We start from the raw sequence: 17,825 nt of genomic DNA, 5'->3' as shown, positions 1-17,825 counted from the left end.
TCATTATACTGATCGATTACTAATTATTAAAAGCATTTGAATATAAAATAATAATGAATATATTATATTAATAATAATTAATAATGTAATTTATTTATTACTTATTACATTACATCTATTAATTAATATATTATTAATTATTCGAATACCAAAATCAATCGGAATCTCGCACAGCTAGTTTAAGGTAATAAATAAAAATAATAAAAATTTGTTATTAAACGTATAAACAGCAACCATTGGTGCTGCCTCTGCAGAACGATTTAAGAACTAAAATTCATAATATGAATCAGTTCTCTCTTTTTCCACTTAATACTAAATGGCGCTGTTTGTTAAAGTGCATACTTACCTATTAAATATATTTTTAATGGATGATAATAAAATAATAACTCCGCTTGCGTTAAAAATATATAAATATAATCTCTCATCTGTGGGTATCTTAGTTATATACTCTTTGGGGCATCCGTGGTGAGAACTCGGGTTCGCCTTGATTTAAGCACAATAATTTCCAGGGAGGACCGCAAGGAGGTGGACCTGACAGGGTAGCAATTAGGCTGCTAGTCCCTATTACTGCGGGGGAGGGGAGGAAAAATATTGTTAGTAATGCAGACTATCAGTCGCATTGCTAGCAAAATACCCTATCAGATCGGCCTCCACGTGGTTCCCCCTGGAAATCATCGTGCTGAATTCCAGTTCATCACGATGGGCTAACTGATCTGCTTTTTCATTTTTACCTATCACCTCTTAGCTAACTATTCCATTATTATACATTAAAAAAAAGTCCAATCTACGTTACCATTTTTTTTACAATTGATATAAAATAATAAATTATAAATGGGACAGTAGCACATTGTTGAGCCTTGTTTCATTTCGTACAGGTAATAAGAGAATACAAAAATTATTTTATATACCGATTTGTAATAATAAAGTATCGTATCACAATCCAATTATCCGCATGTGCAGAAAATATAACAATGTACGCAAGGAGCTTGATATTTTCCAACAATCCTTGCAATATTACATTAGGGCTGTAAATTTGTTACTTTAAATTTACAGCCGTCATTCTTTTAATGTATATAATATCGAGTGTTATGTAAAGCAGTTATTGGAGTGCAAATTTAATGCCGTTTTATGTAATATTTATTTTATAAATGTATTAATTTGTAATCTGTTGCCTTGCTATAAATAAATAAATAAATAAATAGGAAATCCACCCTCAGTTTTTGTAATCTGGTAGTAACAGAAAGAAATACGTACTTCAATATTTATTATAAAATACATTCTAAATAACTCTTTCGTATATATTCAAAACTAATGCGAATACTAGTTCTAGAATGGTTTTAATTAAAATACAAATAATCTTTATTAAAACAGAGTTTTATTATAAGGACTTTTAAATCGTTGTTTACTCCCGTTGTAAAAATGGGGCTGTTGTATCTATTTGTAATAGATAGGTATTCTGAGATCATAGGTACTATTACTTGGTCTATGTTAGTGATGTGACTTATCTTGGTAAATTAGTTCTAGTTTCCATGACTACTGTTCTTGTTGATTTTTGAGCATAGAAAATAAAGTTGTTTAAATTTTATCTCTTTTTAATTATTAAGTTAAACGCTTTAGAGTGCATGAATGACCTTATAATCCACTGCGTCTACCTTTGCGGAGTTCTAAACTTCACTATTTATGATATATTGTTCAGAAAGATAAATCAAGAAATATATATACCATAATCTTAACATACAGTTCAAACATAAATCCATACAGATATTTATTTATTTAGTTAATTCTTTATTGTACACACTAGTTGTGGAGTACAGGCCACATATATTATTTATAGCTATATATTATTATTTACCAAATTCGAAATTGACACGCGTATCTGTTGTTTCCTTTTGGCTTGACTTCTCGGCCCTAGTCTTCTAAGTTCCTTTAACTATTATACATATATTTCCAATTTCTGTTCCTGGTTTCCTTTGTCGCCCACATATTTTGGTCCTTCTCGGTTTGAATTCAGCACCAGTTTCCTCATTTATCAAATTTATTATTTTTCTCAAAATTATGATCTCAAGATCGAAGGCGGCGATGAGGGAAACCCAGGCCGAAGGTCAACAGTTTTATCTAGGTAGTGTTATAAATGGTGAAAGTGTTCGGTCACGACATTCCGTGGAGTCGGTGCGGGAAGCGCTATTAGTTCCGTTACCGCCCGATCCAGATTTCGACCCGCCCGAATCGTTCTATCATCAGCAAGAGGTTGGCTCATTGAATAATGCAGCGCTTGTATCGCCGTCGAGGGGTAGACTGTCAGGAGCACAGCAGTTACCTGGCTCGGAGTGCGGTCAAGGATGCTTTTCGAGGAGTCCGGTTAGTGAGCATCGTAACGACGATACTAAATATAAACTCTTCTTCTGATAATAAATCAGTTCCGAGTACGAGTACTAGCAATGCAGTTTCTTTTTCAAATAAAGAAGTGCAAAGAGATCGGATACTTTTAAAAATTTTACCTGTTATATTATATGGTCCAACTGCCGATATCGAAACTTTTGCACTTTTAGACGATGGTTCCTCCGTTTCAATAATCGATGCCGACTTAGCGAAGCAGTTAGGTCTTAGCGGACCTCAACAAAACATGAACATCACAACTGTTGTTGGTACTTGTAGTGTTACCACTGGTTTAGTAGATTTTAATATTAAAGGTAAGCATTGCTCTGAGGTTCATACTATTATGGGAGCCCGAGCTGTACCTGATTTAACATTAGCGTCTCAATCGGTTTCTGCTAATGAGTTGTTACCTTTAGAACATTTGTGTGATCTTATTGACGTTCTTTCATACTCAAATGCGACTCCAAAGCTTCTAAGAAGCTTTGGAGTCGCATTTGAGTATGTATTCTCATCTATCACCCTTCACTGGTGCTCCGCCAGCGTATCCCGCTAGCGCAGGGTAGCCCCGCCTGTGCTACCATTAACATACCATTATCACCCATTAAAAAAAATAAAAAGAGATTGTTACTTTAGTTCGCAATAAAACAATGTAGTAAGAAAATGTTTCATTTGATTTTCTAAAACAGATCAAGCAAAAACATTTTTTGAATCTTAAGTGTTACAACAGGAGTGTTGGGGGGAGGGGGAGAGAGATTGTTAGTAATGGAGTCTAATTTCCCCATTACTAGCAATACACCCTATCCGGTAGACCTTCACGCGGTTCCTCCTGGAAACTATCGTGGTTAATACTTGTGGAATTCATCACGATAGGCCAACTGATTTGCTTCATCCTCACCTATCATCTCTCACTGGTGCCCCGCCAGTGTATACCGATAGCGCAGGCGGGGTTACCATTCCGTTATCATCACACACGCATACGCACACCTACACACACACACACACACACACTTTTTTTTTAAGTTAACATGTAGGCTGCTGTTTTTACATTTAATTTTTTTTTACTTATTGTAGTTTATAGTTATTATTTAGTATTGTGGTTGGTTAGTTCCTGGATACAAACAATTGTCTTCGTTGATGTAACTGTTAGGAGTATGAGTTGTAGATATACGACCTAATTATCTGTGTCTATCGATGACAATGTTCGTTGCTAAGCATCTTGTTGATTGTAACATTTTATTCTGCTTATTATACGTATTTTAATATTTAATATCGCTTTCTGTTCTCCACTTTAATATGGTAGCAGAGCAAATAATAACTATATAAAATGGCTTCCTATGGAAAAATAGAACAATTAAATAAAGATAACTATGACACTTGGGCCTTACAAGCAAAAGCAGTCCTTGTTAAACAAAAGCTATGGAAATACGTAGTAACTCCAGACATAGAATATGAGGATCCTAAAATTAAAAAAGAAGACTTGCTAGCGCAGTCAGAACTCATTCTATTGATGTCTGCAGCAGAAATAAAACTAATAAAAAAATGTGAAACTGCACATGAAATGTGGCAAAAGCTCTATGATATATATTCGAGCAAAGGTCCGGCAAGACAGGCTAGTCTATTAAAACAACTAATTCTAAGTAGATTACAAAATGGCAATGATATACGTGAACATTTAAATAAGTTTATGGATATAGTTGAAAAGTTAAATCAAATGGACATAAGTATTCATGACGATTTTAATATAGGAAATTGGTAGTAGCACTCACCAGTATTAAGCAACGCCGGGACCAGGATCAGTATTAAGGAAAACCAGGACTAGGATTTTAGTTACCTACACTAGTTAATATTAGTCAGTTAGAAAGTTCAGTCAATGTTCATAGTATATAAGACAAAAGGGTAATCTGTCATATTTATTCAAATATTATTTTTCTTTATTTTACATTGACAAGCGCTGCTAGAATGCATATCGCCTGCCATTGAACCAAGGAGGTTCTTAACATCTTCTCTCGATGTGTAATCCTAGCAGCTTACTAATCTTCTCTAACCTTGGCTTTGGTAAAGCTTTAGTAAAAATATCCGCAAGCTGCCACTCACTGCTAATTTTCTGAACCATGAGATCACCTTTTGTCACAAGTTCTCGAACAAAGAAGTGCCTGATGAGAATATGTTTTGTTCTCTTGTGAAACTCAGGATTTTCCGCTAGTCTCACCGCGGCTTCATTGTCCACTTGTAATACAGGAGGATACTGTATTTCAGTAAGTTCGCTTAGTATCCTAGTTAGCCAAATGCATTCTCGAGCTGCTTCACTGGCTGCAACTATTTCTGCTTCAGTGGTTGAAATTGCAACACTTGCTTGTCTTTGACTCATCCAAGATACAGCACCACCAGCAAACATGCACAGTACTTCAGAAGTTGACCTTCCAGTACCAACGTCTCCTCCATGGTCAGCATCACTATAACACTCTATGATGCCCTTTTTATAGTCCTTTTGATACAAAATACCCATATCTTGCGTATGTTGTAAATAACGCAGAATCCGTTTCAGCTTTACACAATCGTCTTCAGTTGGATTTTCCAAATTTCTTGAGACGACACTAACAGCAAATGCAATGTCAGGTCTCGTTCCAACCATGAGATATGCTAAGGCTCCAACAATATGTCTATAATTCAACAACATATTACTCATGTCGACCTTATCCCGGTTTTGAGACATGTCTCTAACAATTGGTGTATGCACCGGTCTGCAGCTGTCCATCCCAAACCGTCGAAGAACTTTGTTCACATAACACTTCTGATGAATTTTTATGCCGTCTTCTCTGGTTATTATCTCTATACCGAGAAAGTAGGATACAGACTTCGTTGTGATTTTAAATTTTCCCATTAAATCTTTTAGGAAATTTTCGATCAGTTTCTGATTAGACGCAGCTACCAAACCATCATCCACATAAAGAGCCACAATGAGCTTCTCGCTAGACTCCTTTCTTGTGAAAAGGCATGGATCAGCATCAGATACTTTCAAACCGATTTCCTTGAAAAAATCTAATATACGCTTGTTCCAGCACCGAGGTGCCTGCTTCAAACCATAAAGACTTTTCTTCAGTAAACAAACTTTACCAGAGTTATTTTCATAACCTTCCGGCTGTCGCATGTAGATTTCTTCATCAAGATCGCCATACAGAAATGCAGTGGATACATCAAATTGCGCCATATGCATCTGTTCATTAGCGGCAACAGCTAATACACTTCTAATGGTCGCCATTCTTGCTACAGGACTGAATGTTTGATAATAGTTCACGCCTTTCTTCTGACTATATCCCTTAATAACAAGCCTAGCCTTGTATTTGTCGACATTCCCGTCAGCATTTAATTTGACCTTGAAAACCCACTTGCAGGGTATGACTTTCCGACCTTTCGGGAGATCTACCAACACCCAAGTTTTATTTTCCTTCAGAGAATTAATTTCCTTATCCATTGCCTTTCTCCAAAGTTTACTTTCAGCACTTCTCACAGCTTCTTGTAGCTATTAGGTTCCAGTTGATTACCAGTGCTCTCTCCATTTATATTATATAGAACAAAATCATTGAATTTCTGTGGTAGACGAAGCGATGACCTATCTCTAAGAATACGACTACTTTCCTCTATAATCTCATGTTCATCCATAGTTTCGTGAAGCTCGGCTTCGTCATTTCCTTCTAATACTCCCCCACATTCAATAGTTTGTTCTAGCGTATTACTTCTTGCATCATCAAATATATCTTCATTAATAACAGAAGTGTCTTCTCTATCAATAAACTCATCATTGTTTACAAGACCTTCAACTTCATCATTATCAATTACAATATTCTGAGCATCAGAAGATTCTACATGAGGTAATTTTTCATCATTCCTCTGTTGAGTTATCTCTTGTAATGCTAAAGGTTGCAACTCAATTACATTGCTAGGAAATTCTGCTTGCATGGGTTCAGACACCTTCAGTGATTCACCTCTAAGCAGAGACATATCATCAAATGTCACATCTCTTGACCTTACTAAACCAGTAGAACCATTCCAGAGACGATATCCATCATCATTATCATACCCTATTAGAATACATTTCATAGCTTTCTTATGTAATTTTTTTCGAGTCTGTTTAGGCACGTGAGCATAACATGATGACCCAATGATCCTCATGTGTTTAATCCTTGGCTTTATACCAGTCCAAAGTTCTGAGGGTGACTTGTGTTCCACTGACGTTGGCCCTGTCCTGTTTAAAATATATACAGCAGTATTCACCAATTCAGCCCACAAAGTTTCAGGTAACCTTTCATGTGCATGCATCATAGCTCTAGCACATTCCACGATCGTTCTGTTATCTCTTTCACTATTTCCGTTTTGTTCCGGTGTATACGGCATCGTCAGTCTTTGCTTTATTCCATTTTCCACCAATATTTTCCGTACTTGTGCATTGTCGAATTCACCACCATTGTCACTCAATAGTTCCTTAACAACATGACCAGCTACTTTAGCTTCAACTAGAAACTGTTTCAATTTCTCGTGTACTTCCGACTTATTCCGAAGAAAATACACAAAACGATGACGTGTATATTCGTCTTTGAAAAGTACAAAATATCGTAATTTGGAATAACTAGATGGAAAGGGCCCGCAAACATCCGAATGTATGCGTTCTCCAGGTTTCGTAGCTTTATCTCGTACACCAAACTTTTGTCTGTGAGATTTTCCAAAGATACAACCTTCGCATAATTCTTCACTATCTTTTGTTTTTATCCCCAACTCTCTATCTATCAGACTTCTTATATGTCTTTTATTTTGATGACCAAAACGTTCGTGATAAAGTTGCAATATATCAACTTTCTGTACCAAATTTACTGACATATTAATAGGCGGTACGACTCTACAATTCAGCTTATATAATCCTCCATACCTCTCCCTATTTCCTGTCACAGTAATCATTCCTCCTATTTTCATAGTACAAGTAGTGACCCGTGATTCAAACACGCTACCTGGATTCCTATCTTGCGTCGATAATACAGAAAACAGATTTCTACTTATCTGAGGAACATACCAAACATCTCTCAAAGTCGATCTCACAGTATGTCCATTAACATCGGCCTCAATACAAACTGATCCTTTGCCTACTGCCTTGATCACATTTTTATCTGCCGTAGTTACAGTATGACCTTCACTGAAGTATTCGAAATTTTGAAAGATATCATTCCGCATTGTAACATGATTCGTAGCCCCATTATCCAAATTCCAATGGTCACGATCTACAATACTACTTTCAGCCGAATTCACAGTCAGTAACATCATGTTAATTCCCTTACTACTGCAATCTTTTCGAGAAACTACTTTCTTAGGACAGTCTTTCTTAAGGTGACCAACCTCTTTGCAACCAAAGCATTTAAACTTTTTGCTACTGTCCTTGTTATTACTACCTTTGTCTTCACACTTACTAGGTTTCTTCTTGACTCCTTTGACAGCAAAGGCCTCACAACTAGATTCACTGTCTACATTGTTACCGAGTGCCTTTTCATGCGCACACAGCTGACTTGTGATATTCTCTATATTCCTATCCTTCTTAGACATTAACAGCCAACTTGACTTGAATGAAAAATATGTTTCAGGTAAAGTATCCAAGATTTTACAAATTAATAGAACTTCAGGTAAATCCTTACCTTCCTTTTTTTTTTTTTTTTTTTTTTTTTTTTACAACACAGGGGGCAAACGAGCATGCGGCTCACCTGATGGTAAGTGACTACCGCCGCCCATGATCACCCACAACACCAGCGGCATTGCAGGTGTGCTGCCGGCCTTTTTTTAATTCTCCTCTTCTTTCATTAATTCTTGCTTGAGCTTATACCACAGATTTTTCAACTTCGAGATGTGTGAAGCTATGTCATCAGCAGGATTTTTCTTATATCTGAAAAATTCTAAACACAAATCATACAGGCGGTCCTCACATACACCTTCGTATAGGCGATGCAATTCATCCCATATTTCCTTTGCGGTCGTTAACCTTAGAATTTTATCCAGGATATTATCAGAAATATTATTTGTTATTACAAGTACAGCTATACTATCCAACTTAGTGTAGCTTCGTAAGTCCTCTTCGTACTTAGCCATAGCTGCTGAATCCCCAGCACTACTATCTGGCATTTCCGGTTTTTTAATTGATCCATTTATTACATCCGTTAAACCGTCTATTCCCCTTAATAGTGCTGACATGCGATACTTCCAATGTATCCAATTTTCACCTTCTAGTTTATTAATTTGAAATTTCGACACATCCATTTTGAAGTTTGGTATTAGCCCATAACCTAATATAGGAAATTGGTAGTAGCACTCACCAGTATTAAGCAACGCCGGGACCAGGATCAGTATTAAGGAAAACCAGGACTAGGATTTTAGTTACCTACACTAGTTAATATTAGTCAGTTAGAAAGTTCAGTCAATGTTCATAGTATATAAGACAAAAGGGTAATCTGTCATATTTATTCAAATATTATTTTTCTTTATTTTACATTGACAAGCGCTGCTAGAATGCATATCGCCTGCCATTGAACCAAGGAGGTTCTTAACAGATTTACTTTCAGTTATGATGCTATATACCTTGCCGCCAGACTATGAAAATTTTAGAGTAGCGATAGAGTCGAGAGACACGTTACTTAAACCTGAGGATCTTAAGGTTAAAATTATTGAAGAATCAGAAGCGAGAAAACATTTATCCTCTGCAGATGCAAGCGCAAGTAATGAAGAAGTTTATTATGCTTTTTGCAAGATATGTAAGAAAAAAGGACATAATACTAAAAACTGTAGAAAGAAGTCATCATACTACAAAAATAAGACGAATATAAAATCAAGTCATGATAGCAAAAATGAAAATAAAAATAATATTGCGATTTGTCTATATGTATCTAAGGAAGAAAACAAAAAAGAATGGATCATAGATAGCGGATGCACTTCACATATGTCTTATGAAAGGAATATATTTCACAATTTAGAAGACACTTGCAAAACGTTAAAATTAGCGTCTAACGATGGTGCTGCTGAAATAAAAGGACAAGGTTTAGTATGTTTACAGTTAAATGAACCTGGAAAGAAAGAAGAAATTAAATGATGTGACACATTATATGTACCAGATTTGTCACTGAATCTGTTATCTGTTGGCAAGATTACCGAAAATGGGTGTACTGTACTCTTTACAAAAAATAAGGCAGTAGTTACTCACAAAGATGAAGGTGTTATTTTGAAAGCACATAGAAAAGCCGATGGTTTATACTACGTTGATGCCAAACTAAATAAATCTCAAACATGTTATTACACAGATCAAAGCAAAATTCATCACTGGCACAGGAAACTTGGTCATATGAATGAAAATGACATGAAGTTTGCTTTAAGAAATAAAAGCCTAAAAGGTTTAGAATTTGGTTTAAATGAGAAACTTGGAGATTGTGAAATTTGTATTCAAGCCAAAATAAAAAGACTACCATCTAAAGCTAATACTGTTCCTCGTACTACACAACGATTAGAAATCATACATACTGACGTTTGTGGACCGATGAAGTCTGAAACTTATGCAGGTAACAAATACTTTGTTACTTTCATCGATGATCTTACTCGGTATAGTCGTGTATATTGTATCAAAAAGAAAAGTGAAGTATTAGACAAATTTATGGAATTTAAATCTGAGATGGAAAATTATACTGGCAATAAAATAAAATGTCTTCAGTCAGACAATGGCTTAGAGTACTATAATAATGAATTTGAAATGTTTTTAAAGAAGAATGGTATAACAAGACGATTAACAGCTCCATACACTCCTCACCAAAATGGTATAGCTGAAAGAAAGAATAGAACCCTTTTAGAAAAAGCTAGATGTTTAATGATAGAATCTGGAGCACCGATGACTCTATGGGGTGAAGCTATATGTACAGCGAACTACATTTCGAATAGAAGTATAAATAAAAGTATTGACAACTTGATACCGTTTGAAAAATGGGTCGGAAGAAAACCGTCTTTAAATCATTTTAATGTATTCGGAATAAAAGCGTACATGCTTCTCAAAAATAAACAAAACAGAAACAAATTTGAAACAAAAGCAATTCCTGGCATGTTTGCAGGATATTCTGAACGATCAAAAGCTTTTAAAATTTGGGTACCTACAAAAGGTAAAATTATGATTTCAAAAGATGTGAAATTTGTTGATAAATTTTTCTATAAAGAAAACTTTAATTCAAATAAATCAGCAAATAAATCAAGTACAACTGGTTATGTAGATCTGCTCTTTGATAATATTGAAAAACTAGAAGAGAGAGAAAAAAAACAAACTATAATCAATGAAGAGAACATTGACCCAAATGAAACTGAAAGCGAATATGATTCGGTTAATAATGATTTTGAGACAGATGATGAAAGAAATATCCAGATGATAGAAGAAACAAGAACTTTTGAAAGCCAAGCTACAAATGATGTAGAGACACGTAAAGAAGTTCAAACAGAAGTTAAACGGTCACTTCGAAATCGTAATTATTTACGAGCGCCGACAAGATTTGATGACTTTGTAATGACTGCTTCAGGAGAGATAAAGAACTCACAAAAGCACCTAAAACCTATAATAAAGCATATCAAGCGCAAGCATTTTTGTGTCAGCGAATGTGCAAAGGACAAGCATCCATGTACAGATTAGTGAAGCATGTCTCATTTGTACATCAACAAGCGGACACATTTACAAAGCTACTCTACAGACCAAGATTAGAATAACTGCCATTACGCATTGGAATGAGTAGCAGCAGCTATAAAAAGTAGACGGGATGTTAGGAGTATGAGTTGTAGATATACGACCTAATTATCTGTGTCTATCAATGACAATGTTCGTTGCTAAGCATCTTGTTGATTGTAACATTTTATTCTGCTTATTATACGTATTTTAATATTTAATATCGCTTTCCGTTCTCCACTTTAATAGTAACAACTACTATATGTTAAGAAGAGATCTTTGTCTAACGATAATAGTGCTCTCCTTTATCTGTGCGTTACCTAGCAACTTGTTTAGTTAATGTTCTGTCGAAATAAAATATTACTTTCACTACAAATATACGTACTAATATTCAATCTTAAATCTATTACATTTCCTGTTCCCTTTGATTTCTTAAAGCTATACGGTTTGTCTGTTTTGGAATCCTGCAACGAGAAGGAGGGCGTTGATATTCGAGACACAGTTTTATACTTCTGCGGATATTATCGTTTTTCACTAATATTGTAACCAATGTTTTTGTTCCAAATAAATTATTATTATCTCTTAAAAAAAAAAACAGGGGATGTTATAAATTTGGCCAGTTCCACTAGTCCATATTGACTTTGTCCTGGGGGGATAAGGGTGGAATTTTTTTCCACCTGTCCCTACCATTGCGTGTACAGTAGGAATAAATGGAATAATAAATATACCATTTTTCTCTGCCGATATATTTTTAATAATATATAATGAGCACTGTGGGCGACAAAGGAAACCAGGAATGGAAATTGGAAATATGTATATAATAGTCAAAGGAACTTAGAAGACTAGGGCCGTAAAGGGAAGCCAAAAGGAAACAATAGATATGCGTGTCAATTTCGAATTTGGTAAATAATAATATAGCTATAAATAATATATGTGGCCTGTACTCCACATATTGCCCACCCCGTTAGGCTCGGTACTAACAAATGTTCGTGGAGAACAGGCATACACGCATAACAGACAAATATCAAAAAATATTAAATCAAAAAAATATTTACACAGTGCTCAGCTTGATAAGTTTACTCGAGGGACGCCTAAGAACTCCTCCAGTTGTGGCTACGTCCGCCACACGCACTATTCCATCATGACCAGGAAACACTCTACTTATACGGCCTTTAGGCCAAAATCCCCGTGGCATATTCGCATCAGCAATCAAGACTATGTCATCTACTGACAAATTGGAATATCGTAGCTGAGAGTTCTGGCTTCTGCGTGGTGTCAAACTGGGCACATATTCTTTGAGCCATCTAGACCAAAAGTGATCTACTAATCTTAGGGCTTTACTATGAGAATTTATTATGAGAATTTCTTCCTTAAATGATTTACTCTTGACCGTAGCTGTCAACGCTCTCTTGACCGATTGAACCGGCCTCTCCCAGCATCCACCCATGAAAGGCGACTGCGGTGGGATAAAATTCCATTCTATGCCGCGCGATACCGCATACTCTGCCACTTCTGTATGATTCATAGTTCTCCACATAAATCTTATTTCACGATTGGCAATGACAAATGCTTTGGCGTTATCAGAAAAAATCTTCTTTGGTACTCCACGGCGTGACATAAAACGTCTAAGTGCCATTATAGCAGCATCTGCACTCAAATTGCCAATAAGCTCTAAATGAACTGCTCTGATGGAAAGACAGGTAAAGAGCGCAATATAGCGTTTTTCGTGTCTCCTTCCAATGATAACGTCAACTGGTCCAAAGTAATCAAGTCCGGTGTTTAAAAATGGATGCTGATGGTGTTCTAATCTGCAAACCGGCAAATCTCCCTCAGGTGGAATGGAAGAAGAAGCCTTTCTCAGACGACATGCTTGACATCTAGCAGCGATTGAGCGAACAGTAGGACGTAAGTGAAAAATCCAAAACCTTTGTCTCAACTCATTCACAACGGTCTCGTTATATCCGTGACAAGCCCAAACGTGATAGTAATGAATAAGTAAGTGGATGATGTGGTGACGACCATCTAAAATCGGAGGATACTTGACATCATTACAGAGATCAGGCGTAGCAGATACTCTCCCATCTAGACGAAGAAGGCCATCTGAAGTCTGCTTAATGGAAACTAGCAATTTTACTGGATTTAGGTAGTGGTTCCCTACGTTGTAAGGCCGCAATCTCAGCAGAAAATGTCTCCACTTGACATTGTCGCAATAAATGAAGCTCCGCAGACTTCATGTCTTTACAGAGAAGCGGACGTAGCCCACCCCTATTACGAAAATGATCATTATTATTTCCAGATCTTAATCTACTTTCCTTAAGTAAGCGTAAAAACTGATGAGCTCTGGCCGTGGCTCGTAAGAGCCGCAGCCAGCTACTAAAGTTTTTAGAATTTGGAACAACATTAAAATGAAGCCGAAAATCTGCCAAAGAAGTTTGATGACACTTGAGGTCCTGACCAATAACGGGGACCGGCCCTTCGGGCTCTACTGGCCATTCCTCTTCAGGTGACATCAAAAAGGACGGTCCGTTCAACCATCTGTTAAGTTCAACCACACTTTTAGAACTCACGCGAGTGGCGTCATCTGCTACATTAAGATCGGACGGTACCCAACGCCATTCGCGCGGTAAGGTTGATTCTGAAATCTCTCCGACCCGATTCGCGACGAATGCTTTATAGTTAAGTGCATCACTTCGAATCCACGACAAGGCTACGCGCGAATCACACCAAAAATAACGGAGATTGATTTTTTGTCTCTGTTTCCGAGTGATTGTGTCTGCAAGACGTACCCCTAGCAAAGCTGCCTGAAGTTCCAGCCTAGCTATAGCTGTTGGTTCAAGAGAACTGACTGGCGATTTACTCATAACAAACGCGACTTTTACCGAACCATCACAATACGTAAGTCGCCAGTAAGCAACGCATGCATAAGCTTGATCACTGGCGTCTGAAAACACGTGCAACTCACGACTAACTGGGCCGATAAAATTTGAATAACACCGTGAAATTGATAGTGACTTTAACATTTCAAAACCACGATACCACTCTAACCACTTGACACATTCACTCTGGGGCAATTGGTCATCCCAACCAGTAACTAATCGCCATGTTCATTGGAATAAAATCTTGCCCTGTGTGATAAATGGACATAAAAAACCTAATGGATCAAAAATTCTCATTAAATCCTTTAAAACTTGGCGTTTAGTGTAGTAATGATTATATTATCATTTACAGGGTTCCAAAACAAGCCTAAAACACGGGTAGTTGCTTTGTTTATGTCAAGGTTCACACTAGTTTCACCATCTTTACGCAACACACTTGGAACTAAACGCAAAGCTTCCGGTTTGTTTGATATCCAGGCACGCATTTCGAAACCGCATCTACTGTGAATATCTACGATATCCCCAGCGAGACGTGCAGCGACCTCAATATCATCTACACTACCAATAAAATCATCCATGTAGTGATCCTCAATAATAGCTTTCGCCGCCTCAGGAAATTGCTTTTCGAAATCCCTAGCATTCTTATTTTTTACATAAATAGCAGTGAAAGGAGACGACGCGGCACCAAAAATAAGAGATGACATCCTAAACTCGTGGACTGGACCATCAGGTCCATCTGGTTGCCACAGGTAGCGTTGACAATCGCGATCCGCTTCACGAATTTTAATTTGTGGAAACATTTCCTTAATATCTCCTGACAACGCCACCTGCCCTTCCCTAAATCTAATGAGAATACCTACTAAAGATTGAAGTAAGTCTGGGCCTGGCAATAGTAATGAATTTAAACTGACACCGTTGGATTTGGCAAAAGCATCGTGAACGATCCTCAGCTTCCCGGGCTTATTGGGATTCGTCACACCGAAATGAGGCAAATACCAACGCTTACACCCTGAAAGAGCATCATCAAAATCGTTACACTCCTCAGCGTATCCTTTTTTGACATAAGCTTCAATGTTTTCTTTATACAACAACTGATAATCAGGGTCCCGCTTGAATCGTTTATTTAAACCATTCAACCTTGACAAAGCATGATTATAACTATTCGGCATAATTGGTGAATCATAACGCCATGGTAAACCTACCTCAAAACGACCATTCGGAAGACGCTGTATAGTCTTGTCCAGAATTTGAATCGCTCTTGTCTCAGAAGAGGTATAAGGTTCACGTAGTTTTAAACCTATTGCGTCTAATCTATAATAATCTCGAATCAACGTATCAAGATCATTTTCCGTTTCAGAAAATACACAATGATTAATGAACTGAATCGGTTTAGTAATCTTTGATGCTAATCCATACAACACCCACCCGAGGGCCGTACGAGTGGCCACAGGTTGGGAACGAGTACCTACGCGATTCTCTTTGGAAATTAATAAATGCCAGTCACTCAAGCCTATAAGAAGCTTTGGAGTCGCATTAGAGTATGAAAGAACGTCAATAAGATCACACAAATGTTCTAAAGGTAACAACTCATTAGCAGAAACCGATTGAGATGCTAATGTTAAATCAGGTACAGCTCGGGCTCCCTTAATAGTATGAACCTCAGAGCAATGCTTACCTTTAATATTAAAATCTACTAAACTAGTGGTAACACTACGAGTACCAACAACAGTTGTGATGTTCATGTTTTGTTGAGGTCCGCTAAGACCTAACTGCTTCGCTAAGTCGGCATCGATTATTGAAACGGAGGAACCATCGTCTAAAAGTGTAAAAGTTTCGATATCGCCAGTTGGACCAGATAATATAACACGTAAAATTTTTAAAAGTATCCGATCTCTTTGCACTTCTTTATTTGAAAAAGAAACTGCATTGCTAGTACTCGTACTCGGAACTGATTTATTATTAGAAGAAGAATTTATATTTTCGTTTTGACAAGTGACAGTGTCAATATTTGTATTATGTAAATTTGTAATATTCGAATTAATTTCAGAATGTAAAAATTTATGATGATTTTGTTTACAAATATCACATTGTCGAGCTTTACAAAATCTCCAACTATGCTTACCTCTCTTTAAACACCTCGGACAAAGTTTTTCTTGTTTCACCCAAGTGATACGTTCGTCAACTGCAAGAGCTAAGAATTTGAAACAGGTCTTTATACTATGTGGACCAGAACAAAATGCACAGGATATAGGCGATTTTATTTGAAGTGGCACAGATGCATTGGCAGTATGCACTGTATATCTTGAAGGCGCGAAGCGATATGCAGCCTGCGTACAATCGTTGCGCGGCGCCGCAGACGTGACCGCTGCCCTCGTCCTCTCTGTATGAGATGGGACATTTACCGCCTCATATGGCAGCCCAAAACGTGCTTGTTTATTGGCCTCCTGCAATAAAAATTCAGCAAGCAACTCGAGCTGTGGTTGACCGGGTGTGTGGTGTGCCTGAGCGAAGTCACACCATTTGTTATATAATAAAGGTGTTAATTTTGAAATAACGTTGTGTAATAATTCAGGTGAATAAATGTATTCTCTATGACCTAATAAATTTATAACATTTACACTGCTTTTTACTTTTGTGGCTAAAGTGAAAATATCATTAGGCTGTCTACCCAACTTAGGTAGGGCTCGAACTGCGGATATCTCCGACAAAATAATTTGCTCAGGTCGAGCAAAACGTAGTTCAAGAGCTTGCAGTACATCCTCTGGACATGAAGAGGTAAGTAATAACACCGAGACTGCCTCTCGAGCATTACCACGTAACGCATTGCGTAGCCTAGACATATTTTCGTGAGGTGTAAAATAGGATTTGCTATCGTCATAACTCTTTTTGAACAATAACCACTCATAAACGTTACCACTGAAGGTGGCAAGGTCTTCAAAAGAAGGTCTAGCAGATTTCTTAGCTAAGGTAAAAATAGCATCTGCCAAACGACCTAGTTCACTCACCTGCACAGTTGGTCCCGGTGGGGATATGTGACGCGTATCGTCGTTACGATGCTCACTAACCGGACTCCTCGAAAAGCATCCTTGACCACACTCCGAGCCAGGTAACTGCTGTGCTCCTGACAGCCTACCCCTCGACGGCGATACAAGCGCTGCATTATTCAATGAGCCAACCTCTTGCTGATGATAGAACGATTCCGACGGCTCAAAATCTGGATCGGGCGGTAACGGAACTGATAGCGCTTCTCCGGCTCGAAGGACCAAAATATGTGGGCGACAAAGGAAACCAGGAATGGAAATTGGAAATATGTATATAATAGTCAAAGGAACTTAGAAGACTAGGGCCGTAAAGGGAAGCCAAAAGGAAACAATAGATATGCGTGTCAATTTCGAATTTGGTAAATAATAATATAGCTATAAATAATATATGTGGCCTGTACTCCACAAGCACAAACTATTAGAAAATTATATTTGGAAAAAAAAAACATTTGTTGGATCTGGCATCGGAGTCCCTAAACGAATGGATCGGTTATAATGCAGTTTTTTTGTTTGAAAGCTAACGTGATCGAGACAGGGGAAAGGGATTGTTAGTAATGGAGTCTGAGAATCCCATTGCTAGCAATATACCCAACCAGGTCGACCTCCTCGCGGTTCTCCCTGGAAACTATCATGGTTAATTCCTGATGAATTCGTCATGATGGGCTAACTGGCCTGTTTTTATTTTCATCGATCACCCTTCACTGGTGCTCCGCCAGCGTATCCCGTTAGCGCAGGCGGGGTTACCATACCATTTTCACCCATCAAAAAAAAACGTGATCGAGAAGGCTTATAGCTACAATTTATGAAGATCTGTTT

At 37.4% G+C, this 17,825-nt stretch overlaps 2 protein-coding genes across 2 annotated transcripts; both read right to left on the bottom strand.

The window, feature by feature from the left end:
• Nucleotides 1-12,143: 12,143 nt before the first annotated feature.
• On the bottom strand, nucleotides 12,144-13,953 carry LOC128202112 (uncharacterized). Its single transcript, XM_052901217.1, has 2 exons — nucleotides 13,365-13,953; nucleotides 12,144-13,246 (listed from the first exon to the last, which is right to left on the bottom strand). Exons 1-2 carry the CDS (start codon nucleotides 13,951-13,953, stop codon nucleotides 12,144-12,146), a joined length of 1,692 nt encoding a protein of 563 aa, XP_052757177.1.
• Nucleotides 13,954-14,273: 320 nt separating this feature from the next.
• Nucleotides 14,274-16,808, bottom strand: LOC128202111 (uncharacterized). The gene has a single exon (XM_052901216.1). It carries the CDS (start codon nucleotides 16,806-16,808, stop codon nucleotides 14,274-14,276), a length of 2,535 nt encoding a protein of 844 aa, XP_052757176.1.
• Nucleotides 16,809-17,825: the final 1,017 nt, after the last annotated feature.

This window comes from Galleria mellonella, unplaced genomic scaffold (genome assembly GCF_026898425.1).
Source record: "Galleria mellonella isolate WM207_F2 unplaced genomic scaffold, CSIRO_AGI_GalMel_v1 utg778, whole genome shotgun sequence".
Lineage (NCBI taxonomy): Eukaryota > Metazoa > Arthropoda > Insecta > Lepidoptera > Pyralidae > Galleria > Galleria mellonella.
The sequence above is the reverse complement of the archived record's forward strand: the minus strand, read 5'-3'. Positions and strand labels throughout refer to the sequence as shown.

Excerpts from the sequence above, each read along its gene's own strand:
- LOC128202112 (XM_052901217.1), bottom strand. The coding sequence starts at position 13,953 with ATGAGTAAATCGCCAGTCAGTTCTCTTGAACCAACAGCTATAGCTAGG. Across the intron at positions 13,247-13,364 it reads AAATAATAATGATCATTTTC|GGAACCACTACCTAAATCCA; the intron begins GTAATAGGGGTG and ends CTTACAACGTAG.
- LOC128202111 (XM_052901216.1), bottom strand. The coding sequence starts at position 16,808 with ATGTCTAGGCTACGCAATGCGTTACGTGGTAATGCTCGAGAGGCAGTC.